This window comes from Theropithecus gelada, chromosome 1 (genome assembly GCF_003255815.1).
Source record: "Theropithecus gelada isolate Dixy chromosome 1, Tgel_1.0, whole genome shotgun sequence".
Classification (NCBI taxonomy): domain Eukaryota; kingdom Metazoa; phylum Chordata; class Mammalia; order Primates; family Cercopithecidae; genus Theropithecus; species Theropithecus gelada.
The window spans coordinates 71,585,499-71,611,385 of NC_037668.1; the positions used below are offsets into that span (position 1 = coordinate 71,585,499).

At 41.6% G+C, this 25,887-nt stretch overlaps 1 protein-coding gene across 1 annotated transcript in view; it reads left to right on the plus strand.

The window, feature by feature from the left end:
• Positions 1 to 25,887, plus strand: part of ST3GAL3 (ST3 beta-galactoside alpha-2,3-sialyltransferase 3) — a 234,131-nt gene that overhangs the window by 26,710 nt on the left and 181,534 nt on the right. Inside the window, 1 exon segment of the mRNA XM_025384323.1 lies at positions 7,296 to 7,443. Coding sequence (XP_025240108.1) covers positions 7,326 to 7,443 — 118 coding nt within the window. The 5' untranslated portion in view covers positions 7,296 to 7,325.

Below are 25,887 nucleotides of genomic sequence, written 5' to 3' on the forward strand. Positions count from 1 at the left end.
TTATTATTATTTTTGAGACAGAGTCTCTCTTTATTGCCCAGGCTGGAGTGCAGTTGCGTTATCTCAGCTCACTGCAGCCTTCACTTCCTAGGCTCAAGCGCTCTTCCCACCTCAGACTCCTGAGTAACTAGGACTACAGGCACGTGCCATCATGCCCAGCTAATTTTTAAATTTTTTGTAGAGACAATTTTTTTTCTTTTTTTTTTTTTTTTGAGGTAGAGTCGCACTCTGTCATCCAGGCTGGAGTGCAGTGCCATGATCTTGGCTCACTGCAACCTCTACCTCCCCAGTTCAAGCGATTCTCCTGCCTCAGCCTCCCAAGTAGCTGGGATTACAAGTGTCCACCACCACCATGCCCAGCTGTAGACAATTTTTTGTAGAGACTATATTGCCCAGGCTGGTCTCAAACTCTCGGGCTCAAGTGATCCTTATGCCTTGGCCTCCCAAAGTACTGGGATTACAGATGGGAGCCACGATGCCTGGTTATATATTAAAAACCATTTTTTCCACTGAATACCTCCAATTTCAATACAAGTCAAAAGATTAATTCCAGTTTTCCCTTTCCATATTTGTAACTTTCTTCTCCATCATTGGGAAATCTTATTCCCATTAGCTTCAATACATTTACTTATCTGGTCAATCCCAAATCACCTGTGGCCACACCCTAGACCCCTCACATGGACTAATGCCCCTCTCTCCCCTTTCACCCTAGGCATGTGTGACTCCCTAAATCTAAGGTTTTTAGATTAAATTATTTAGAAAGGAAGGGATAGAGGGACCTCATTTCTTTTATGGATGCATGGTACCTATTTTATGTATGTACTGTAGTTGATTCAACCCCTGTTGAAGGACATTTGGAGTACATTGAGTCTTATTCTGTTGTGTTACAAATAGTGCTACAGTAAGTGGCCATTCACATAAGACTTTTTGTATTTTTGTCAGTGTATCTTTGGGATAGTTTCTTAGAAGTGAGACTATTGGGTTAAAGGGTTAAAAAGCATGTGTAATTTTGTTAGATATTTTCAAATCCCTTCCATGACCAGTAATGTATGAAAGAGCCTGTTTTTACCCCACAGCCTCACTTCTAGAATGTGTCAGACTTTTGTCCTAGCGGTGAGTTTGAAATTACATCTCTCACAGGATCTTGGGATATTGTTCTCCTTGTCTTGGAGGCTTTGGCTTCTTTTAAGCTCTTTTTTGCTCTTGTGTATGTTGTCTACTTTTGGAAATCAGTTTCTTCCTTGGGATTTGTTCTACTCTTGTCATTTGAAGATTGTTTTCCCTAATGGAAAAGACTGAAATAAAACAGATGATTCCTTCAGCCTTCTCACTGTCATATTTGTTGAAAGAATGGGTACATCTGTTGACTCACTGACTATTGTGTGTCTGCCAGAGCCTTGGGCTGTGGTCAGTGTGTGGCTGTGGCAATTCAGCATCACATCTCTTGCATTCAGCACAGAAAGAAGGAGAGGGGTGGTGCCAGCCACTTCTGCCCCTTTCTAAAAGAAAATAAAATTCTTTCTAAGAACCACTTGCCTTTTGTGTGTAGACTACTTACAACTTAAATTTTTAGTTGTTTTCAGTGGGAAGTTTGGACAAGATATATAGTTCTTTGTGTAGTTAGAAATACAAGTTTCTGATTTCTTTTTCTTTTCTTTTTTTTTTCAGACAGAGTCTTGCTCTGTTGCCCAGGCTGGGGTGCAGTGGTGTGATAATGGCTCACTGTAACCTCAAACTTTATGGGCTCAAGCGATCCTCCTACCTCAGCCTCCCAAAGAGCTAGGACTACAGGCCCACGCCACCATGCCTGGCTGATTTTTAAAAATTTTTCTGGAGACAGGATCTTACTATGTTACACAGGCTGGTCTCAAATTCCTGGCCTCTCAAAGTGCTAGGATTACAGGCATGAACCACCATGCCTAGCTATCAAGTCTCTGATTTCTATTTCACTTAAAACTTTTTGTATTTACTTTTACAAGTACAAACATTAAAAATAAATATATGGATAAATAAATACCTTGTCAAAGTATTCCATCTGAACCCACTTTTCAGAGATAATTATTGTGAGTAGTTTGGTGCATATTCTTTTATGTATGTACTTGATACTTAGTCTTAATTTTTTTTTCTTTGAGATAGTATCTCACTCCGTCACCCAGGCTGGAGTACAGTGGTGCAACCTTGGCTTACTTCAGCCTCAACCTCCTGGGCTCAAGAAATCCTCCTACCTTAGCTTCCCAATTAGTTGGGGCTACAGGCAAATACTACCATGCCTGACTAATTTATTTGTTTATTTATTTATTTTTATTATTGAGACGGAGTCTCACTCTGTCGCCCAGGCTTGGAGTGCAATGGCACAATTTCGGCTCACTGCAACCTCCACCTCCTGGGTTCAAGCGATTTTCCTGCCTCAGCATCCCAAGTAGCTGGGACTACAGGCGCGTGCCACCATGCCCAGCTACTTTTTTGTATTTTTAGTAGAGACAGGGTTTCACCGTGTTAGCCAGGATGGTCTTGATCTCCTGACCTCGTGATCCACCTGCCTCGGACTCCCAAAGTGCTGGGATTACAGGCATGAGCCACCACGCCTGGCCCTGACTAATTAAAAAAATTTTTTTTTTTTTTTTGTAGAGACAGGGTCCTACTGTGTTGCCCAGGTTGGTTTCGAATTCCTAGGCTCAAGTGATCCACCAGCCTCAGCCTCCCAAATTGCTGGGATTACAGGTATGAGTCATAGTGCCTGGCCCTTAATCTTAATTTTTAAATATTATTGTCATCTTCGTTTGTTGTTGCCAGTATGGGGCCATATGTATACATACTATTCGACAGCTAGATTTTTTTCACTTAGCAGTATGTTTAGACACACTTCCCTGTTAGTACATGCAGATATGGCTCATTCTTTCCAGCTGGTACATTATATTCTACACTGTTATTCTCCTGCCCTCGCAGATCCTTTATTCACCTTCGTTTCTTCTGTGTACTGGCAGCTGGTCTCTGTTAACCTGCATCATCTGGGCTTCCTCGCCTCTGGCTTCCAGCTGGGATCAGCTGATAAAAGGCACTGCCAGGAGACCTGAGGGCCAATGTTGGGAGGAGTCAGACTATGTTTTATCCCCATTGTCCCTTGCCATGGTTCTAGTAGCAGCTGTGCTCGTTGTCTGTGATCACTGCTCTTTAGGGTGGCTTCTCTTCTCCAGGCAGCTCTTGCTGGGCTCCAGTGACACCCTTCTCTTCTTTTGCCCTTTTGGGTTGAAGGGTAGAAATAGCTTCCTGCTGTTGCTAGTCCCTGGATGCTTCACCATCCCTTGTTGATTGCTTTAAATGCTGCTCACACAGCTATAAAAAATCCTACCATTAAATTTCCTTCAGTTTATTCCTTTGCATATGCCATCTCTTTCCTGCTAAGACCTCAATTGATGTGACCAGGGAGACTTACCATAATTTAATTATTGGGTCCCTATTACTGGGCATTTAAACTGTTTCTTGTATCTTGCTGTTATACTCAGAGTTGCTAATGAACATTCATGTACATGTCCTTTTTAGTATTTGTTGGAGTATTGTTTGAGAAAAAAGTCATAGGAATAGAAAGACTAGGTTAAGGTATATGAATATTATAAATTTCAATAGATACTTCTAAATTGTTCCCAAAGGAGTCTACCAATTTACATTTCTACAATGTGTTTTTTTAATAGTAAAAAATTAATGGAGGCAGTACTTGTGACTTTATAAAAAATACTTTTTTTTTTTTTTTTTAAGAGACAGTATCTCTCTTTGTTGCCCAGGCTGACGTGCAGTAGCATGATCGTAGCTCAGTGCAGCCTCGAACTCCTGGGCTCAAGCAATCTTCCTGCCTTAGCCTCCCAAGTAGCTGGGACTACAGGTCCATGCCACCATGTCCAGCTAATCTTAAAATTTTTTGTAGAGATCGGGGCGGGGGGGGGGGGTCTCATCTCATCATCTTGCCTAGTCTGGTCTCGAACTCCTAGGCTCACTCAGTCCTCCTGCTTCGGCCTCTTAGAGTGTTGGGATTATAGGTTTCAGCTGCCATGCTAGGCCTTATGACAAATAAATTTAATTCAGAAGTGTACAAAGGGAAAAGTAAAAGTCCTCCAAGTCTCACCTGCTTCTCATCATCCCATCCTATTCCCTACAGGTAAGCATGCTAACACCTGTATAGCCTGTCAGGCCTGTCTTCCATTTTTTTTTTTTTTTTTTGGAGACAGAGTCTCGCTCTGTTACCCAGGCTGGAGTGCAGTGGTGTGATCTCTGCTCACTGCAAGCTCTTACTCCTGGGTTCAAGCCATTCTCCTGCCTCAGCCTTCCGAGTAGCTGGGATTACAGGCACCTGCCACCACGCCTAGCTAATTTTTTGTATTTTTGGTAGAGATGGGGTTTCACCATGTTAGCCAGGATGGTCAGGATGGTCTCGATCGCCTGACCTCGTGATCTGCCCGCCTCGGCCTCCCAAAGTGCTGGGATTACAGGTGTGAGCCACCACGCCCAGCCCCTTTCTTCCATTTTTATATGTACATGCTTAGCATAAATTGAGTACATTTATATGTATAAAATAAACTCATTCGTATATGTGTGTTTATGTATCTCTTTCTGTTTGAGATAATGTATTTCTAGACTCTGTTCTCTTCCATTGACCTAACTTGTTTTTTCCTCTACCAGTACCTATCTACCTTAGTAATTATAGCCTTGAGTTGGTTTGATATCTGGCGAGGCAGATTCTTATCCCATTATTTTTCATTTTAAGAAATTTCTTGGCCCTTCTTGGGCATGAACTCTTCAGATTATCTTTAGATCCAAGTTCAGAAAATTCATGGATTTTGACTGGAATGAAACTGAATTTATAGAAGATTCACATTTCAGGAAAACTGATATATTTCCAATGGAATCTTCTCACTTAAGAAACTCTCCGGGCGTGGTGGCTCACGCCTGTAATCCCAGCACTTTGGGAGGCCGAGGTGGGTGGATCATGAGGTCAGGAGTTTGACACCATCCTGGCCAACATGGTAAAACCCCATCTCTACTAAAAATACAAAAAAATCAGCTGGGTGTGGTGGCGCGTGTCTGTAATCTCAGCTACTCAGGAGGCTGAGGCGGAGAATCGCTTGAACCTGGGGAAGTGGAGTTTGCAGTGAGCCGAGATGGCGCCATTGCACTCCAGCCTGGGCAACAGAGGGAAACCCTGTTGCAGGGCGGGGAAAAAAAGAACCTCTTTTGTCTCTTTATTTACTCAGATATTTTATGTTCTTTGGTGAAAGTCTTGCCTATTTCTTACTAAGTTTATTTTTAGTTATTTTATAGATTTTGTTGCCATCATGAATGGAATTTTTTCACTTTATGTTTTCTTTTCTTCTCTTTCTTTTTTTTTTTTTAGACAGGGTCTTGCTCTGTCACCCAGGCTGGGGTGCAGTGGCACGCTCAAAACTCACTGCAGCCTCAGCCTCCTGAACTTAAGGAATCCTTCTGCCTCAGCCTCCTGAGTAGCTAGGACCACAGGTGCACACTACTAGGCCTGGCTAATTTTTTAATTTTTCTTTTTGTAGAGATAGGGTCTCATCATGTTGCCTAGGCTGGCCTCAAACTCCAGGGCTCAAGCAGTTCTCCTGCCTCAGCCTACCAAAGTTCTGGGATTATAGGCGTGAGCCACTGCACCCAGCCCACCTTACATTTTCTAATTGGTTATTGCTGGTATGGTTTTTAAGAATGTGTTGATTTTTGTAAATTAATCTTATCATAATCACCTACTTTATTGAACTTCCCATTCTAATGATTTTTTAGTATATTCTCTTGGCTTTCCTAGGTGGACAATTATCTGTAAATTATAATGTTTTGTGACACCATTATGAATATTTATATGTCATTTTTTTCTCTTATGTCATTTCGTCGCTGGGATATCTGATTGGGCTTGGTTGGGGGCCTGACCCAGGGCAGTCTCCTTGGCCAATGTTACATTTTACATTTAAGGTGTACCTGCTATACATCCTTTTACATCAAAGGGTGTATAGCGGGGTACAGTAGCAGGGTGGGTGAATTCCAGACAGACCTTGAGGATAGAAACAACAAGGCAATGTTCAATGAATAGAAAGTACAATGACTAGAGCATAGGGCACAAATGAGGTTGAGAGAAGCAAGAGATGGATTGGAGAGTAGGTTGAGGCTCCGTCAGAAGCCACTAGGCTTTAAGGAGCAATTACTTTATTCAGAGGAGTTGAGAATTGAATGAAAGCTGTAAGCTGTGTTGGGCAGAATGACCCTTTAAAGATATCCACACCCTAATCCCTGGAACCTATGAATTTGTTACTTGACGTGGCACAAGGGACTTCACAGATATAATTAAGGTTATGAGCCTTCAAATAGTGAGATTATCCTGGATTATTAAGGTGGGCCCACTATAATCACATGGGCCCCAAAAAGCAAAGAAGTTTCTCCAGCTGGAAAAGAAGCAAGATATGGTGGAGGGGGAATTTGGAGAGATTCAAAGAGTGAGAGAGCCTGAAGGGGACCACATGGAAAGCATGAAAAGGACTGTAGGCATGAAGGCTGACCCCTGGCGGATAACCAGCCAGGAAACGGGGGCTTGGCCCTACAGCTGCACGAACTGAATTCAGCCAACAGCCTGAGTGAGCATAGAAGTGGATTCTTCTCCAGGGCCTCCAGAAAGGAACACAGCCCTACCAACACCTTGGTTTTGGCCTTGTGAGACTCTAAGCAAGGACCCAGCTGGGCCTCACCATACCCAGATTTTGGCCTTCAGAACTCTGAGATGATTTTGTGTTGTTCTAAACTGCTAAGTTTATGACACTTTGCCACAGCAGCAGTAGAGAACGAATGCAAAGGGGTTTAAGCAGGGATATTGTCAGATTTTGTGTTATTCAAAGACTTCTTGTGCCATGTGGAAATGGATTTGGAGAATGTAAATATGGAGGCAGGGAAACGTGTCTGTGGGAATGCTGTGATAGCACAGTCTAGGGTAGTGATTATGGGAAGGGGATATGATTTGAAACATATCTGGGAGGCAAGAGTTGCCAGAACTAGTCAGGGACCGGATGTCAGTGGTTGGGGTGGGGAAGCAAGGATGACTGCTGCTTTCTAGCTTAGGCACTGGCTGATGATGAAGCTGTTTCTTGAGATGGGGATGAGCAGGTTGGAAGATGCCATGATATGAAAGTGATAACTCTTAAGTTGTTCTTCATTTGGAAATTCTCTCTATAGATACTTTATTTTAAGAGAGTATGTCAATAAGATGAGTGCTTTGTCTTTTAAGAACGAAACTTTTTCTTTTCTAGGTCATTTAAGACATCGTAAATCATGTGAAGATGGGACTCTTGGTATTTGTGCGCAATCTGCTGCTAGCCCTCTGCCTCTTTCTGGTACTGGGATTTTTGTATTATTCTGCGTGGAAGCTACACTTACTCCAGTGGGAGGAGGACTCCAGTAAGTATAGTCACTCTAGCTCATCCCAGGAGAAGCCTGTTTCAGGTCAGTTACTGGTTTTTCGTGTGGCTGCAGTGCTCTCTTATTCTTCAGAGGTGGGCAATGAGAGTAAACTGAACATTTCTGGGACTTTGACTTAGACATTGCTGCCATTTTAGCTGGTATAGGCTGAGAACTTTGATGTTTTTTTAAAAACTGCATGCCATGACACATCTCGTTCCTTTTACAAACTTGGTGAGAATGTGCTATTCTTCAATTAAAAACCCAAACTATACTCATACTTCTAGTTCTTGAATGCTTTTGTTCTTTCTAATTGCTGTAGCATATTGCCACTCTTATTTTTCCATTTATTGCCTTAGGGATTAGTATTGGAGTTGGTTTCCATATGCCCTTAAAACATTCATCTTTATGTTGAATTTTCAACATAATGTCTCTGTTTTGTTTTCCCTAAGGAAACTTTGTCTACTAAATCTTTGTAGCCCTTGCTGCTATTGAACTTGCACCTGGCTACAATAATGGCTTATTTTCCCTACCCAGTAACTCTTAATTTTTTTCTTCTCTTTGTGCACTTTGTCTCATGTGTTACATAGTGCTTTCCACATAGCCTGAATCCCACTGATTTGGTTTCTGTTTACCTGACGTGGCCTGTGTTTTGGTTCTAGGCTTGCAGTTGAAGGGCTTACGTTGATCGGCACCAGCCTTTGAACATTGTTTTCTTGGCTGTAGCTTGAAATATCACACAGTGACCATAGTGGTTTTCTTTTTGGTTATTTTGTCTGACTGTTACCTGAGCCTCGTGTGGGAGATAATATAAAATCAGAACAGAGTGGCCTGTTTTGATCTACAGTGATATGTCTTCTCTTAAAATTAGTTTTATTTTTACTGACATCTACCGGATACCAGTATAGAACTCACTTGAGAAGAGAGTCAGTCTCTAGGTATGAGGTGAAAGTGAGCTGCAGTGAGTTGGAAGAAGCAACAGGCAATTGGCCTGCTGTTGTTCTAAGACCCTAACATGGGAATTGTTACAGTGAAGTAGCTCATTTATTTCTCCCATGGCTCAAACTACTGAGGCAGTTTCAAGCCAGTTTTTAAAATATAGTGTTATATCCTTCATTTATTGTTTTATATAGGATGTTTAAGTACATTTTAAATGCTTAGCTTATAATTATCACTAATTACTTGTGTTTCAAAAGTTTACTTAAATTTCTCTGCACTGACTTATTTTTAAAACCAAGGAGACTACCCAGGATAAGGAGTGTTTATATCAGTGAAATGCAGAATTCTGTATTTAGAGGCATTCACTGTCTGTATTAGTAGTGGTGGATCCATCTGTATCAATATTGTAGATGGAAATGTGTGTGAAGAACAACGGTCTCCTTTTCTGCTAAGAGCTACTGACCTGTAGAAGACATAACCAAGGATCAGATAAGATTTTCTTAGATCAGTAGGGAACGGAATTTACTTTATGGAAGACTCATTGTGTGTCAGGCATTAGGCTAGACAATTTACAAATATAATTTCATGTAATGTAATTCTTACTACAGTTTTGTGAAGATGCCATTATTACCCCATTTTCCAGTTGAGCATACTGAAACACTTTAATTTACCAAGGTTATATTGTTGGAACTGGAATTCAATTCTGATTTCCTGTCTTTAAAACCTATGTTTATTATTTTATTGAAAAATATAATAAATACTGAAGGCAAGACTTAATATTCTACTTGGTAAAAAGAGAGAGGGAAAGGGGCTCAGAGAAGTAATAGTAGAGAGTATCAGGAAGGGAGTGTGAAAAGAAAAGGAGGGAAAGATAGAAAGTTATCAAAAGAAGACAGAGAGGCTTATTAGGTTTGAAGGTGACAAGGTGCTACTCACTTGGGCTGTAGGATTCAGAAGTTTATTGCTAGTTATCTGCTGTCCTTTCCATTAGTTGTTAGCTGACTAACCAGTATTTATAGCTTTTCTATTCTGACTCCTAAGCCTTTTAGATGTTTGACTTTGAATAGGTTGTTTAGACCATAGCATACTGTTTTCTGTGCTGTAATATCAGAGAACAGAGTAATAGGACCCACCTTGCATGGCTTACTAAGTCAGACAGGTCCTCCTTTTTTTTTTTTTTTTTTTGGGGGAGCTGTGGTCTCACTCTGTTGCCCAGGCCAGAGTGCAGTGATGCAGTCATAGTTCACTGTAATCTCGACCTGCCAGGCTTAAGTGATCCTCCTACCTCAACCGCCCGAAGTAGCTGGGACCACAGACTCACACCACCATTCCTGGCTAATTTTTGTATCTTTTGTAGAGATGATGTTTAGTCATGTTGCCCAGGCTGGTCTCAAACTCCTGGGCTCAAGTGGTCTGCCTGCCTTGGCTTCCCAAAGTGGTTGGATTCCAGGCATGAGCCACTGTGCCCGGTCAGAGAGGAGTCCTTTACTTAGGGTCAAGCTGAAGGAGCGTCACAATCCCGAAGACTGTTATGTTGTGAAATTTAGGCTGTGTTTTAATAATATGATGATAAGATGAAATAGTAATTTATTGAGTATCTACTGTATATCCATAACATAGCAGGGTCTTTATATTCAGAATCTCATTTGATCCTTGTAGTTTTTCTTGGTTATTATTTTCCTCATTTTACAGATATAAGAACTGCGGCTTCAGAGAGGCTGTGTAATCAAGAGTTTGTATGCCTTTCATCTGAAGAGGTTGAGGACAATCCCAAGTTAGAAAAATAAATGTCTTTAGCATTACTTTTCCTTAATTTTTAGAATATTAATGAGTTACTCAGATAACCTATTGGAATTTCTTTATGGTGGGGGGAAGAGGCTAGAGTTGGTTTTTGGTTTTTGTTTTTGATACAGGGTCTCACTCTGTCACCTAGGCTAGAGTTTTGTGGTGTGATCTCGGCTCACTGCAGCTTCAACCTCTTGGGCTTATGCCACCCTTCCACCTTAGCCTCCCAAGTAGCTGGGACTACAGGTGTGCACCACCACGCCCAACTAATTTTTCAAAATTTTTTTGTAGAAATGGGGTTTCTCCATGTTGCCCAGGCTGGTCTCAAACTCCTGAGCTCAAGTGGTCTTCTTACCTCAGCCTCCCAAAGTGCTGGGATTACAGGCAGGAGCCACTGCGCTTGGCCTGAGGCTAGAGTTTTTTATTATTAAATTATTCATTCAATAAGCAGTATGTTCTTATTATGGTCCATGTACTGTTCTGGGTAAACTGGATATAAGATGAACATAGGCCTTCATACTCTTAGCCTATAATATGAGAACAAAACAAAACAATTATTATTATATATTGAGCTCTAAAAGAGCAATCTGTGTGAAATGCTGTGTTGGAGCATAGAATTCCTTCCAGATAGAAAATTTATGTTTTCATTAATTCCAAGGTGTGTTGTAGAGGACTACAAACTGCTTTGCCTTGGGTAGTTTAGAGACACATGTGACCTAGGGCTTGGTCAGGTTGCCAAGACTTGGGTCAAATGCTTAATGTGAAAAGCTTCAAGTATGAGAATAGTTATCAACCTGTTTTAAAAATTACTGTAGAATTATTATACATGTAGTATGATAAAATATATATGTATACATATATTTTTAATATATATTTTAATTAATGAACAAATCACCAGTATCTGGAGTTAGAAAGAGTTGGGTGTGCTTGTTTCTTCATCTCCAAAATGAAGATAAAAGACTTATTTCTCAGCCGGACACAGTGGCACACACCTGTAATCCCAGCACTTTGGGAGGCCGAGGTGGGCAGATCACGAGGTTGGGAGATCGAGACCATCTTGGCTAACACAGTGAAACCCCATCTCTACTAAAAATACAAAAAATTAGCCAGGCGTGGTGGCGCACACCTGTAGTCCCAGCTACTTGGGAGCCTGAGGCAGGGGAACCACTTGAACTCGGGAGGCAGAGGTTGCAATGAGCTGAGATCGCACCACTGCACTCCAGCCTGGGCCACAGAGCAAGACTCAGTCTCAAAACAAAAAAAAAAAGACTTATTTTTCTTTGCTCTGATGCCTTGTGTAGGAGTCGGGTAGTTGCCTCTTTACAATAGCCCTCATTTCACAATGGTCCATTTCATGGAAGCCTTGCATATTTTTATTAATTTAAAATTTTACGTATTTCTGCTGGGTGTGGTGGTTCACATCTGGAATTCCAGCACTTTGAGAGACTGAGGAGGGAAGATTGCTTGAGGCCGGGGGATTGCTTGAGGCCAGGAGTTTGAGAACAGCCTGGGTAACATCGCGAGGCCTTGTCTCTATAAAAAAAATTAAAAGATATTATCCAAGCATGGTGGTGCACACATACACAGTGTGTGGGATAGCTACTTGGGAGGCTGAGGTAGGAGGATCACTTAGGCCCAGGATTTTGAGGTTGCAGTGAGCTATGATTGTGCCACTGTACTCCAGCCTGGGCAACAGCATGAGACCCTGTCTCAAGAAAGAAAGAGAGAGAGAGAGAGAGAGGAAGGAAGAGGGAGGGAGGGAGAGAAAGAGAGAAAGACAAAGGGAGGGAGGGAGGAAAGAAGGAAGGAAGGAAAGAAAGAGGAAGGAAATTAATTTCTGATTAATAAAGTAGATCTTTCATAGGATTAGTTTCCTGGGCTGAGTGAGGTGGCTCATGCCTATAATCTCAGCACTTTTGGAGGCTGAAGTGGAAGGATTGATTGAGCCCAGGAGTTCAAGACCAGCCTAGGCAACATAGGGAGACCCTGTCTCCACAGAAAAATAAAAAAATTAGCTTAGTGTGGTGGTACATGTCTGTAGTCCCAGCGACTCGAGAGGCTGAGGTGGGAGGATTGTTTGAGCCCAGGAGGTCAAGACTGCAGTGAGCTGTGGTCATGCCACTGTACTCCAGCCTGTGTGACAGAGTGACACCCTGTCTCAAAAATTTTTTAAAAATTACATTTATGCTACGGTGTTTATCAATTATTTCAACTCTCTTTGTGTTCTTCCCCATATTGATAAAAGATTATAACCAGACAAATTATAATATATGCATTCAAATTATAAAGCACACATTATTGATCTGACTGCTGTGGAGAATACTCTCTGGCACAAAAGCGGAAGTCGGATCTGATACTAGGAGGACAGGTTGAAATGAGTTTAGTAGACATAGAACATTGTATTAACTCTTAGTTTTCTGTCTTAAAAATGTAGAGGAGGCTGGCGTTTCTGGTCACGTTTCTGGGAGGTACTCTGCTTCCGATGGTAAGGAAGTAAGTGGTATCACAGCTAGCCTTCTCTCTATAGGAAGCTATAAAACTGGACAAAAGAAATGAAGCAATTGTGTCAGCCTGTAGACAATAGGCAGCATAAAATTTCAGTTCCTAAGAGAAGGAAAACTCGAGGTGAGCACCATATTTGCTCAGTTTTCTGTCTGAGGACAATTTCCCAACCCTGTTCTGTGAGTGGAGTCTAAACAGGCTGTGATGATTTCCCCTGAGCTGAAGAGGCGGAGGTCAGAGTTTGGGCAGCTGAAGCAGTTGGAATCTGTGGGGTGGACCATCATAGAGTAGGGAATTGTTCAGCAAGAGGGTTTCAGAAGTCCGTGGGGGCATTCCTGTGAGGCTGATGCTAAGGACTGGCCTATTGTTTATACATGGGGTGAAACCACCTGAAGCTTACCATATAGAGAGCAGCTGGTACAAAATGAATACAAAAGAGATACTAGAGGTCAAGTCCTGTTGGGGGGAAAGCAATGCCAGGAACATTGATGGTCCAGCCCTACCAGTAGAAAGATCTCATTGACACTTTGTTAACACCCCTGGCATCCAGCTGAGACCTCAGAAAGGCCATGTCTTCTGAATAAAGATCTTACCCAAGAGTAAGATCTACTGTGAACCCGCCCTAACAAGGCCTAAAGCCAACCCCCAGCAAGACAGATTTCGAAGTTTGGATCCTGTCAAGTTAAGAGAGGTCAATAATGCCATGGGCTTTCCTCAGATCCACACTCACGATGCCTAAAATCAAAACCACACAAGTTCAGGGCGATCAGGTAGTCATTGAACTATCTGCTAAAATACAAATTGACACTCTTTGTGGGAAGATAACGATATTCATAGTTTTTATGTGTAATATCCACAGTGGCTAATGTTCAAAAAAAGAAACAGGAGAATATCCATATTCAAGAAGAAAAATCTATGGATAAGATGGCCTCAGTGTTGCACTTAGCAGACAAAGTAACTATTATGAATATATTTAAAGAATTAAAGGAAAATACAGTAGTGAACAATGAGTGGTCTCAGCAGAGAAATGGAATCTATAAAAAAGAACCAAATGCAAATTCTAGACCTGAAAAGTATAGTAACTGAAATGGAAGTTTCACTTAACAGCAGATAGTATATAATGGAAGAAGCCAGTGAGCTTGAAGAGAACACAGTGGAAATTATCCAGTCTGAACCACAGAAAGAAAAATATTGAAGAAAAATGAACAGAGCCTCAGGGACCTGTGAGACAATATCTGATAGTCTAATTGGGCCGGGCGTGGTGGCTCACGCCTGTAATCCCAACACTTCTGAGAGGCTGAGGCAGGTGAATCACGAGGTCAGGAGATCAAGACCATCCTGGCCAACATAGTGAAACCCCGTCTCTACTAAAAATACAAAACTTAGCTGGGCCTGGTAGCACGCACCTATAGTCCCAGCTGCTTGTAAGGCTGAGGCAGGAGAATCGCTTGAACCCGGGAGGTGGAGCTTGCAGTGAGCCGAGATTACGCCACTGCACTCCAGCCTGGTGACAGAGCAAGACTCCGTCTCAAGAAAAAAAAAAGACAATTGGGTGGGAAAAAAATTACCGTTTTATTTTTTGAAAATTAATTTCCCATACCTACTTATCTGAAGGAAAAAACATTAAATAATGGCTGAAAACTTCCTAAGTTTGATGAAAAACATTGACTTACAGATCCAAAAGTGTAGTTAACCCCAAGAAAGATAAATATTGGGGGGAAAAAACCTAGGTACATCATAGTTAGACTTCTGAAATCTAAAAATAAGGAGAGGCTGCTGCTGATGCTGCTCATGAGCTCATTTGGTGTGGGCCTGGTGCCTCTTTAGTGAAGCAGCAACTGAGGATACCTCTGGTGTTCCCTGTGGCCCATGAAATGCCAAGGGAAGTGTCAACACTAAGAACAACGATCATATGAATTTGAAGGTGGTGGGGCAGGATGGTTCTGTGGTACAGTTTAACATTAAGAGGCATACACCATTTAGTCAACTAATGAAAGCGTATTGTGAATGAGAGGGTCTGTCAGTGAGGCAGATCAGATTTCCATTTGACAGGCGGCCAATCCATGAAACAGGCACACCTGCACACTTGGAAGTAGAGGATGAAAGTACCATTGCCGCCAGGCGCGGTGGCTCACAGCTGTAATCCCAGCACTTTGGGAGGCCGAGGCAGGTGGATCACGAGGTCAGGAGTTCGAGACCAGACTGGCCAACATGGTGAAACCCCATCTCTACTAAAAATACAAAAATTCGCTGAGCGTGGAGGCGCGCGCCCTGTAATCCCAGCTACTCAGGAGGCTGAGGCAGGAGAATCGCTTCAATCTGGGAGGCAGAGGTTACAGTGAGCCGAGATCACGCCATTGCACTCCAGCCTGGGCAACAGGGTGAGATTCCGTCTCAAAAAAAAAAAAAAAAGAAAGCACCATTGCCATGTTCCAGCAGCAGTCAGGTGTCTACTACAAAGGAACCTGCGACGTTATTCCAGAACTCCATTCTTACAGAGCAACAGTACATTCTCAGTTAGAAAACTGCAATTTGGTTCCGCCACATCCTAACTACTACAGTATAGTTTTCTCTATTCTTTCGTTTCCCTCCTCATTCCTATATTGCATGTAGAGTAAGTGGTGTATGTGCACATGCATATTGTACTTTAAAAAAAACAAAATGGCCAATGGTGTGTTTTGATTACCATCAAATGGATATGGGATGGGGAAAGATACTGGTTCTGTGAAAATACTCTTTCTCCATTAGTGGCATGCTTATCTTTATATTCCAGTAAGTTATTTTCTTCTCACTATTTGAACAAAAAAGCCAACATGAAAAATCCTTGCATACCTTGTTTGATTGAAGAATTTTAATGTTTTTTATTTATCATCATAAAACCAAGGACAGTTTTACAATTTGTTTTATGTAGGTGTTTCATATAGAGAGCAGTCTGTCTTTAAGGAGGGATAATTACTCTTAAAAATGAATCCTAGTTTTTCCTTCAAATCAAGCATCTTCTTCTTCTTCTTTTTTTTTTTTTTTTTAGACAGAGTCTTGCTCTCTCGCCCACGCTGGAGTACAGTGGCATGATCTTAGCTCACTACAACCTCCGCCTCCTGGGTTCAAGTGATTCTCCTGCCTCAGCCTCCCGAGTAGCTGGGATTACAGGCACCTGCCATCATGCTTAGCTAATTTTTGTATTTTTGTAGAGACAGAGTGTCACCACTTTGGCCAGTCTGGTCTCGAACTCCTGACTTCAGGTGATCCTGCCCGCCTCAGACTCCCAAAGTGCTGGGATTAATGTGTGAGTCACCATACCTGGCGGCATCGTCTTCTTTAAATAAACTTCTCATTTAAAAAATAAAGAAAAGGCCTGGCGTGGTGGTTTACGCCTGTAATCCCAGCACTTTGGGAGGCTGAGGCGGGCGGAATCACTGGAGGTCAGGAGTTTGAGACCGTGAAACCCCATCTCTACTAATAATACAGAAATTGGCTGGGTGTGGTGGCACGCATCTGTAATTCCAGCTACGTGGGAGGCTGAGGCGTGAGAATCTCTTGAACTCGGGAAACGGAGGTTGCAGTGAGCCAAGATCGTGCCACTGCATTCCAGTCTGGGTGACAGAGTGAAAGGTGTTTTGAAAAAAAAAAGAAAGAAAGAAAGAAAAATAGGCTGGACACGGGTGCCGTGGCTCATGCGTGTAATCCCAACACTTTGGGAGGCCTGACTTAAGGTCAGGAGTTTGAAATCAGCCTGGCCAACTGGGAAATGGAGGAAAGATGACCACTGGAAATGGTAAATGGTGGGCAAATATGACTCTCTTTCCTTCTTCTCATAACTTGCTTAAAAGACAACTAATTGTTTAAAGCAAAAATAATAACCTAGTAAAGTGAGATTTTGGACATATGTGGAGGTAAAAGATATGTCAACACTTGCATAAGGGATGGGGGATGCGTAAATGTAATTTTACCGTACAAGGTTATTACATTTGTGAAAAAGGAAGTAAGTGGGAAATAAGAATGTCTTATATAAAGTGAGAAGAGAAAAGGGTAAAGTAATAAGTATGAAATGTCAGATTTGAAGAGGTATTATATTGACTCTAAATAGACTCTGATAAGTTAAGGATGAGTATTGTTAGCTCTCGAACAACTACTTAAATAACACAACAAAAAGAGACAGTCATACACTGCATAACAGTGTTTTGGTCAGTGACAGACCACATATACAAAAGTGTTTCCGTAAGATTATATCATATTTTTACTGTAGCTTTTCTGTGTTTAGATGTTTTATTGATTGATTGATTGAGACAGAATCTTGCTCTGTAGCCCAGGCCAGAGTGCAGTGGCACAATCTTGGCTCACTGCAGCCTTCCACCTTCCGGATTCAAGCATTTCTTGTGCCTCAGCCTCCCGAGTAGCTGGGACTACAGGCGCGTGCCACCACACCCAGCTAATTTTTCTATTTTTAGTAGAGACGGGGGTTTCGCCATGTTGGCCAGGCTGGTCTTGAACTTCTGACCTCAAATGATCTACCTGCCTCGGCCTCCCAAAGTGATGGCATTATAGGCATCAGCCACTGAGCCTGACCTAAATATGTTTTGATACACATATACCATTGTGTTACAGTTGCCTACAGTATTTCAGTACAGTCACATGCTGTATAGGTTTATAGCCTAGAGCAATAGGCTATACCATGTAACCTATGTGTGCAGTGGGCTATTTTATCTAAGTTTGTGTAAATACACTCTATGATATTTGCACAAGGAAATTGCCTAACAGCGCAGTTCTTAGAATCTATCCCTGTCGTTAAGTGATGCATGACTATATTTGAGAGGCTATCAGAAGAAATAAAATGGAACACTAAAAAATATTTAGTCAGCCCCAAAGAAGGAAGGAAATTTTGACACATGCTGCAGCATGGATGGACCTTGAAGGCATCATGTTAAATGAATAAGCCAGTAACAAAAGGACAAATACTGTAAGATTCCACTTATATGAGGTTCCTAGAGTAGTCAATTCATAGAGAAAGTAAAACGTGGTTGCCAGAGGCTGGAACAGAGGGGAGCAGACAGTTCAGTGGGTTCAGAGTTTCAGTTTTGTAAGATGAAAAGAGTTCTAGAGCTGCATAGTGGTAATGGATGTACAACAGTGTGAATGTGCTTAATGCCACAGATATGTAAAGTTAAAATGGTAAATTTTGTTGTTGTTGTTGTTTTTTCTTTTTTTTTGAGACGGAGTCTCGCTCTGTCCCCCAGGCCAGAGTGCAGTGGTGTGATCTCGGCTCACTGCAAGCTCCGCCTCCCGGGTTCATGCCATTCTCCTGCCTCAGCCTCCTGAGTAGCTGGGACTACAGGTGCCTGCCACCACACCTGGGTAATTTTTTGTATTTTTAGTAGAGACGGAGTTTCACCGTGTTAGCCAGGATGGTCTCGATCTCCTGACCTTGTGATCTGCCTGCCTCAGCCTCCCATAGTGCTGGGATTACAGGCGTGAACCACCGTGCCTGGACTAATTTTTTTTGTTTTTTCTTTTTTGAGACAAGTCTCACTCTGTTGCCCAGGTTGGAGTGCAGTGTCGTGATCTCGGCTCACTGCAACCTCTGCCTCCTGGGTTTAAGCGATTCTTTTGCCTCAGGCTTCCAAGTAGCTGGGACTACAGGCGTGTGCTACCATGCCTGACTAATGTTTTTTGAATGTTTAGTAGAAATGGGGTTTCACCATATTGGCCAGGCTAGTGTCAAACGCCTAACCTCAAGTGATCCACCTGCCTCAGCCTCCCAAAGTGCGAGGATTACAGGCATGAGCCACTGTGCCCAACCTAAAATGGTAAGTTTTATGTTGCATATATCTTACCACAATAAAAACTTAAAAAAAAAAATGAGGCCGGGTGCAGTGGCTCATGCCTGTAATCCCAGCACTTTGGGAGGCCAAGGAGGGCGGATCACCAGGTCAGAAGTTTGAGACCAGCCTGGCCAGCATGGTGTAACCCTGTCTCTACTAAAAATACAAAAATTAGCCTGCCAGGCGTGGTGGCGAGTGCCTATAATCCCAGCTACTCGGGAGGCTGAGGCAAGAGAATCGCTTGAACCCAGAAAGCAGAGATTGCAGTGAGCTGAGATCGTGCCACTGCACTTCAGTCCGGGTGACAGAGTGAGACTCCATCTCAAACAAACCAACCAGCCAGAGGCAGAGATACCTAGGGTGAAGGATAGGAAAACGGACCCAGGGCTTCAATGCTGTCTCCAGGCATGCCACTCTCCAGCACCTCCACGTGTTCAGCAGTCTGGAAACTGCAGACCCCATAGCTCAGGGATTTTTTTTTTTTTTTTGAGACAGGGTCTCGCTCTGTTGCCCAGGTTGGAGTATTATCTCCAACCTGCAGTGGCACCATCTTGGCTCACTGCAACCTCCGCCTTCCAGGTTCAAGCCTCAGCCTCCCGAGTAACTGGGATTACAGGTGCCCACCACCATGTCTGGCTAAGTTTTGTATTTTTAGTAGAGACGGGGTTTCACCATGTTGGCCAGGCTGGTCTCAAACTCCTGACCTCAGGTGATCCGCCTGCCTCGGCCTCCCAAAGTGTTGGGATTACAGGTGGGAGCCACCATGCTCAGCCAGCTTTTTATGGAGGATTTGTTATGTATGCATGGTTGACTAAATCATTGGTCATTGGTGATAAACTCAACTTTCAGCCCTCCAAACACATTGTTGGTTCCCCTGGTAACCGGCCCTCATTGTGAGAGGCTGTCAGGAACCCACTAAGAGTCACCTCATTAGAACAAAAAATGCTCCTACCACCCAGGAAATCCCAAGGGATTTAGGAGCCCTGTCTCAGGAATCAGGAGCAGAAACCAAATATATGTTTCTTATTATATAACAATATCACACAATATATAAAACTCAATTGTGTTTCTATATACTGGAAGTGCACAAATAGAAAATAAGATTAAACAACATTATTTGCAATAGCATCAAAAAAAGTAAGATACTTAGAAATAAATCTAAACATACGCAGGACCTCTACACTGAAAATTGTAAAAATATTGCTGAGAGGAATTAAAGATCTAAATAAGAGATTAAATAAAGACATCTAAATAAGGAGAGATTTATGGATGCCTGTGTATTGGAAGACTTAATATTGTTAAAACAGCCCCCATTTTAAATTTAATTTAATTTAATTTTATTTTTTGAGACAGAGTCTGGCTCTGTCATCTAGGCTGGAGTACAGTGGCGGGATCATAGCTTACTGCAGCCTCAAACTCCCCAGCTTAAGTGATCTTCCTGCCTCAGCCTCCTAAGTATCTGGGACTACAGGCATGCCTAGCTAATTTTTAAAAAAATTTTAAATAAAAACAGCTTTTTACATTGTTGCCTAGGCTGATCTTGAACTCCTGTTGTCAAACAGTCCTCCCACCTTGGCCTCCCAAAGTGTTGAGATTACAGGTGTGGGCCACCTTGCCAGACCTGTTTTTAATTTTTATGTTTTATTTTTGTAGAGATGAGGTTTTGAGTTGTTGCCCAGGCTGGTCTTGAACTCCTGGCCTCAAGTGAAGATCCTCAGTTTTTCAAGACTAATCTATAGATTCAATGTAATCCTAATTAAAATTTCAGCAGGCTTAAAAAAAAAAAGAAATCAATAGCTGATTCTAAAATTTGTATGAAAACACAAAGAATCTAGACTTCGGAAAGTAGTAGTTAGAGAGCTTACACTACCTCACTTCAAGTCTTAACTATGGTAATCAGGACAATACAGTATTAGTGAAAGATCAGTAGACAGACTAGAGTCCAGAAATAGACCATGCATATGTAGTCAATTGAATTTTGATAAAAGTGATAACATAATTCAGTGGTATAGGGAGTCTTTTCAACATACTATGTTGAAATAACTAGATATCTATATAGAAAAATAAGGAACCACAATTCCTATCTCACACCATATACAGAAAATCAATTTTAAGTGGATCATAGACCTAAGCATAAAATTTATAGAAAAGGAGAAAATCTTCATGCTGTTGTGGTAGCACAAAAAGCATTAACCATAAAAGCAATACTTATCAATTGTATCATTGAGATTCTTTCTGCTCTTCAAATTGTTCCATCAAGAAAATACAAAGCAACCTACACACTGGGAAAAATATTGGCAAGCTACATTGGGCAAAGGACTTGGATCCAGAAGATATAAGGAACTCTTACAACTGAATAAGAAGGCAAACAACCTGGTTAAGGAGTTGACAAAGTACTTTTGGGAGACCAAGGAGTTCAAGACCAGCCTGGACAACACAGTGACACCCCATCTTAAACAAACAGAAAAATGAACAACAACAAAAAGAAACTGACAAAGGACTTGAACAGATATTTCATACAAAAAAATACAAATGACCAATAAGCACCTTGCTATGATTTGAATGTTCTTGTCCCTTCCAAAAATTCATGTGTTAGAAACTCAATCCCCAGTGCAACAGTGTTGGGAGATGGGGCCCTTCGGGAAGTGATTGGGTCACGAGTGCTCTGTCCTCATAAATGAATGAATGCCATTATAACAAGGGCTTGACAGAGAGAGTTTGGTCCCTTTTTGCCCCTTCTGCCTTCTGCCATATGAGGACACACTGTTTTTCCCTCCCGTGGATGCAGCGTTTTAAGGTGCCCTCTTGGAAGAGAATACTGGGGCTTTTCCAGACACCAAGCCTGCTAATGTTTTGATCTTTGACTTCAGAACCTCCAGAACTGTGAGAAAATAAATTTCTTTTCTTTTTTCTTTTTTTTTTTTTTTTTGAGACGGAGTCTTGCTCTGTCGCCCAGGCTGGAGTGCAGTGGCTCGATCTGGGCTCACTGCAAGCTCCGCCTCCCGGGTTCACGCCATTCTCCTGCCTCAGCCTCTCGAGTAGCTGGGACTGCAGGCGCCCGCCACCTCGTCCGGCTAGTTTTTTGTATTTTTTTTAGTAGAGACGGGGTTTCACTGTGTTAGCCAGGATGGCCTCAATCTCCCGACCTCGTGATCCGCCCACCTCGGCCTCCCAAAGTGCTGGGATTACAGGCCTGAGCCACCGCGCCCGGCCAAATTTCTTTCTTTTTTTTTTTTAAAATAAGTTACCCAGTCTCAGATATTTTGTTATAGCACACAGAGTGGGTTAAGAGACATCTCAAAAGATTCATCATCATTAGACGTCAGGGAAAGCTAATTAAAACTTCAGTGAAATGCCACTTCACACCATTAGAATTGCTGAAATTTAAAGATTGGCATTCTTCAACTTAGCAACTCTCTTGTGTTGTCAAATGGAATGTAAAATGGTGCAACCACTGTGGAAAACAGTTTGGCAATTTTAAAAAAATTAAGCATATATTCAGTACATGACTCAGCACCTCATACTTCCCAAGATAAATGAAAACCTTTGCCTACAAAAAAAGTTGTAAACAAATGTTGGTGGCAGCTTTATTAACAATAGCAAGGTACTGGAAACAATCTAAATTTCCATCAATAGGTAAGTAAAACAAATGTACACCTTAGACAAAAATAAATTTCAGCTAGATTAGAGATTTAATTGTAAAGAACTAAATTAAAATACTAGAAAACAATAAAGAATATGATATTGGGATTGAGAAAGGGATTTTATTAGCTTGATACCAAACCATAAAAGAACGAAAAATGTTATCTTTTGGCCCAGCACAGTGGCTCATGCCTGTAATCCCAGTACTTTCAGAGGCCAAGGTAGGAGCGTCTCTTGAGCACAGGAGTTCAAGGCCAGCCTAGGCAACATTGCAAGACCCTGTCTCTACCACAAGTAAAAAAAAAAAAAAAAAAGTTAACCCGGCGTGGTGGTATGCACCTGTAGTCCCAGCTACTTAGAAGGCTCAGTGAGCCTTGTTCATGCCTGAGCTGTGTTCACACCTCTGCACTCCAGCCTGGCTGACAGAGTGAGTGAGACTTTGTCTCAAGGAAAAAAAAAAGCTATCTTTTATTAAAACTTCTGTTTTAAAAAATTCTCTAGAAATTCTAAGCAAAGTTAAGATGAATAACAAGCTTGGAAAAATAATTTTGGTATATATGACAGAGAGATGATATTCTTAATATATATAAAGAGCTTATATAAATTGTTTGGAAAAACCAATACTTAAATAGAAAAGTTGATAAAATGCATGAACGTCTTAATTTCACAGAAGGAAATTTATAAGTGGTTAGTGTTCATTTACAAAAACATTCTGTTTTTTAAAGAAATGCAAAGTATGAAAGAGTGATGGTACATAATTGTTATTTTATTCTTCCATATCGATGGTACCTTTCCTGTTGGCATAGAGTTTAGAATGATAATGCCCTGAACATGCGTAAGTAAGCCGTTATTCTTATATAATATAAGTGGGTTCCTGGAAGGCAATATAATAGTGTGTATTCAAAAGTATAAATATACATACCTTTTGATGCATCAGTTTTACTTCCTAAAGAAATACAGAACAAGCATGCACAGATATATGTACAGGTGTGCACATTGCGTTGTTTATAAGAAAAAAATGGAAACAATAAAAGATTGATTAAATAAATAATGGCATGTCCATTTGGCGGATACTCTGCAGCCATTGAATTGGCTAAGGTAGATCTTCATGTACTCCTACATGAAGATGGAAAGTATATAGAATGATCTTTTTCACTTACATACACACAGAGACACACTCAAATGCATATGTATACACATAGGTCAATCCCACACTTTATTTGTAGGAAGCTCAAAATCAATGGCAGTAAACATTTATTGGCAGTTAGAGTATTCCTGGCATATTCTGTGTAAGGTCTTTGGGAAAGAAAGATGAATATAGGCCTATTCTACTCTCATGGTTGTTATAATCTAGCAACCTTATGAGGTTATGATCGGTTACATTTTGTTGTTGTTGTTGTTGTTGTTTGAGGCAGAGTTTCTCATCACCCAGGCTGGAGTGCAGTGATGCAATCTCAGCTCACTGCAACCTCCACCTCCAGGTTCAAGCGATTCTCCTGTCTCAGCTTCCTGAGTAGCTGGGATTACAGGCACCTGCTACCATGCCTGAATAATTTTGTCTTTTTAGTAGAGACAGGGTTTCACCATGTTGGTCAGGCTGGTCTCAAACTCCTGACCTCAGGCAATTCACCTGCCTTGGCCTCCTTAAGTGCTGGGATTACAGGTGTGAGCCACTGCGCCTGGCCTAAATTTTTTGAACATTTAACTACATGCTTGGAGCTCACATTTTTATAAAGCGCTTTGCATGCATCATGTTATTTAATCTACTAGGTATGTTTGATAGTATTTCCACATTTTACAGGTAAGGCTAATGAGGCTCAACAAGTTAATGCCTTTTTTGAGATCACACTGATAAAGTGGGGACTACTTTTTTCCTTTTTGCAAGTGGGAAAACAATTTTAAGTGGGTTGGTCACTAGCAGAGACAGAGCTTTAACTAAGGGTTTCTTATCTTCAAAGTTTGTGATCTGAATAACAATACTTGATGTCTGAAGCCCCTGATTCACCCACCTGTTTCATAGACTAAATGTTTTTTCTTTGGCTCTTCTTCCTCACTTATTCCCTTACAATTTTTTGTTTGTTTGTTTCAGACACGGTCTCGCTCTGTGTCCCAGGCTGGAGTGCAATGGCACTATCATGGCTCACTGCAACCTCTACCTCCTGGGCTCAAGTAAGCCTCCCATCTCATCCTCCCATGTGGTTGGGACTACAGGTGCACACCACCATGTCTGGCTAATTTTTGTATTTTTGTAGGAATGGGGTCTCACCATGTTTGCCCAGGCTCATCTTGAACTCCTGGGCTCACGCGATCCTCCCACCTCAGACTCCCAAAGTGCTGGCATGAGCTGCCACATCCAGCCAACAGGTTTATTTGACTATAGCAAACTTTAAGGCAAAAAACCTCTTGTTCTGCTTTTCATCTAATTTCACTTTTCAGTAGAGAAAGAACTGGTTGATGGGGTGGACTATCTCTCTACAAACAAATTTTAGAGGATTATGTATAAATCTTTAAAAGATTATTCATATTTGAACAGTAACTCATGTATGCCTTGAGACCTTGTAATTGGAATGTTAAGTCAGAAATCTTACTGATGTAAATATGCATCAGTACTCATTGTAAAGGTAATAACTAAACCATTTACAGAAACTGAACTAATGGCTAAGTTAACTCAAATTTATAATTTAAAAGCAGTAACACAATGGCACACCATGTCCAATTCAAGGCAGCACTGATGGCACACTGATAACAGAGTATATTCCAGAGAACTGTAGGGACCCTGTACACGCGTGGGCATGAGTGAGAGCTACTGTGCAGTACAGTTGAATATTGCCTGGTGTGCAGACTGCTTAATGAAATGCTGGTATAGGGCTCAGAGTACACTCCAGTAAAGTGCTATTTTTGGTTTTACCTATAGCACCTTTTTGTAACTCAGTAATTTATTTTGTGGGTTTCTAATAACTAAGTAAGGCCTAATTGTAAATAAAAGTGAAAGTTTGTAGATTCCATGTGTCACAAAGAAAGGACTTGCATTTTTGGGTCAGTTTATAGGCCAATTGTAAGAACCCATCAGTAGACCGCGGACCATACTTTGAGAATCACCACTTGTTCTGAGAGGGTAGGTGATGGTGGGAGGAATGCAGATAGGTCTCAGTTCCCTCCCTGCTGTTCTCTACTACTTTTTCCATCCTTGCTGATATCATGTTCTAAACTTCATGTTACTGTAATCTATTCTAGACTGCTGACCTTTGTCAGTGGCTTTCTCCCTTTTTGACCTGATGAAAGTTCCTCCAGCTTCTAATGAGCTGCTCTTTCTGAAGGGATTCCCCCAGCTGGGCCTCCGGAATCCCAGTTCTTTATATCATAGCCTTCTCAGGATTCATAAGTGCCCTGGGTTAGGAGGGCTGCAGCTGGGTTGAAGGATGCTCAGGCACATCTTCCTGCTGTACCTGGAAGGGCTGTACCCCCTCCCGCCCAGACCCTGCTCCTGCCTTGGTCTACTCTCAGGTAACTTACTATCTCCTTCTCTCTCTCCAGTCCAGCCACCTTCACAGAACCTCAGTTCATTAGATAAATTTGGACATGTATACACCAAAATTATGGGCTAGCTTTATTTCTCACTGTGAAAAGGAGAGAGTCTTGCTCTCTCAGATATTAAGATATCCTTAGAGCCATACAATTAAAAATAGTAGTGTCATGCTAAGACAGAAAAAGTAACCAATTTAAAAAATAACTCAGAGGCAAAACTCATGTATAATAG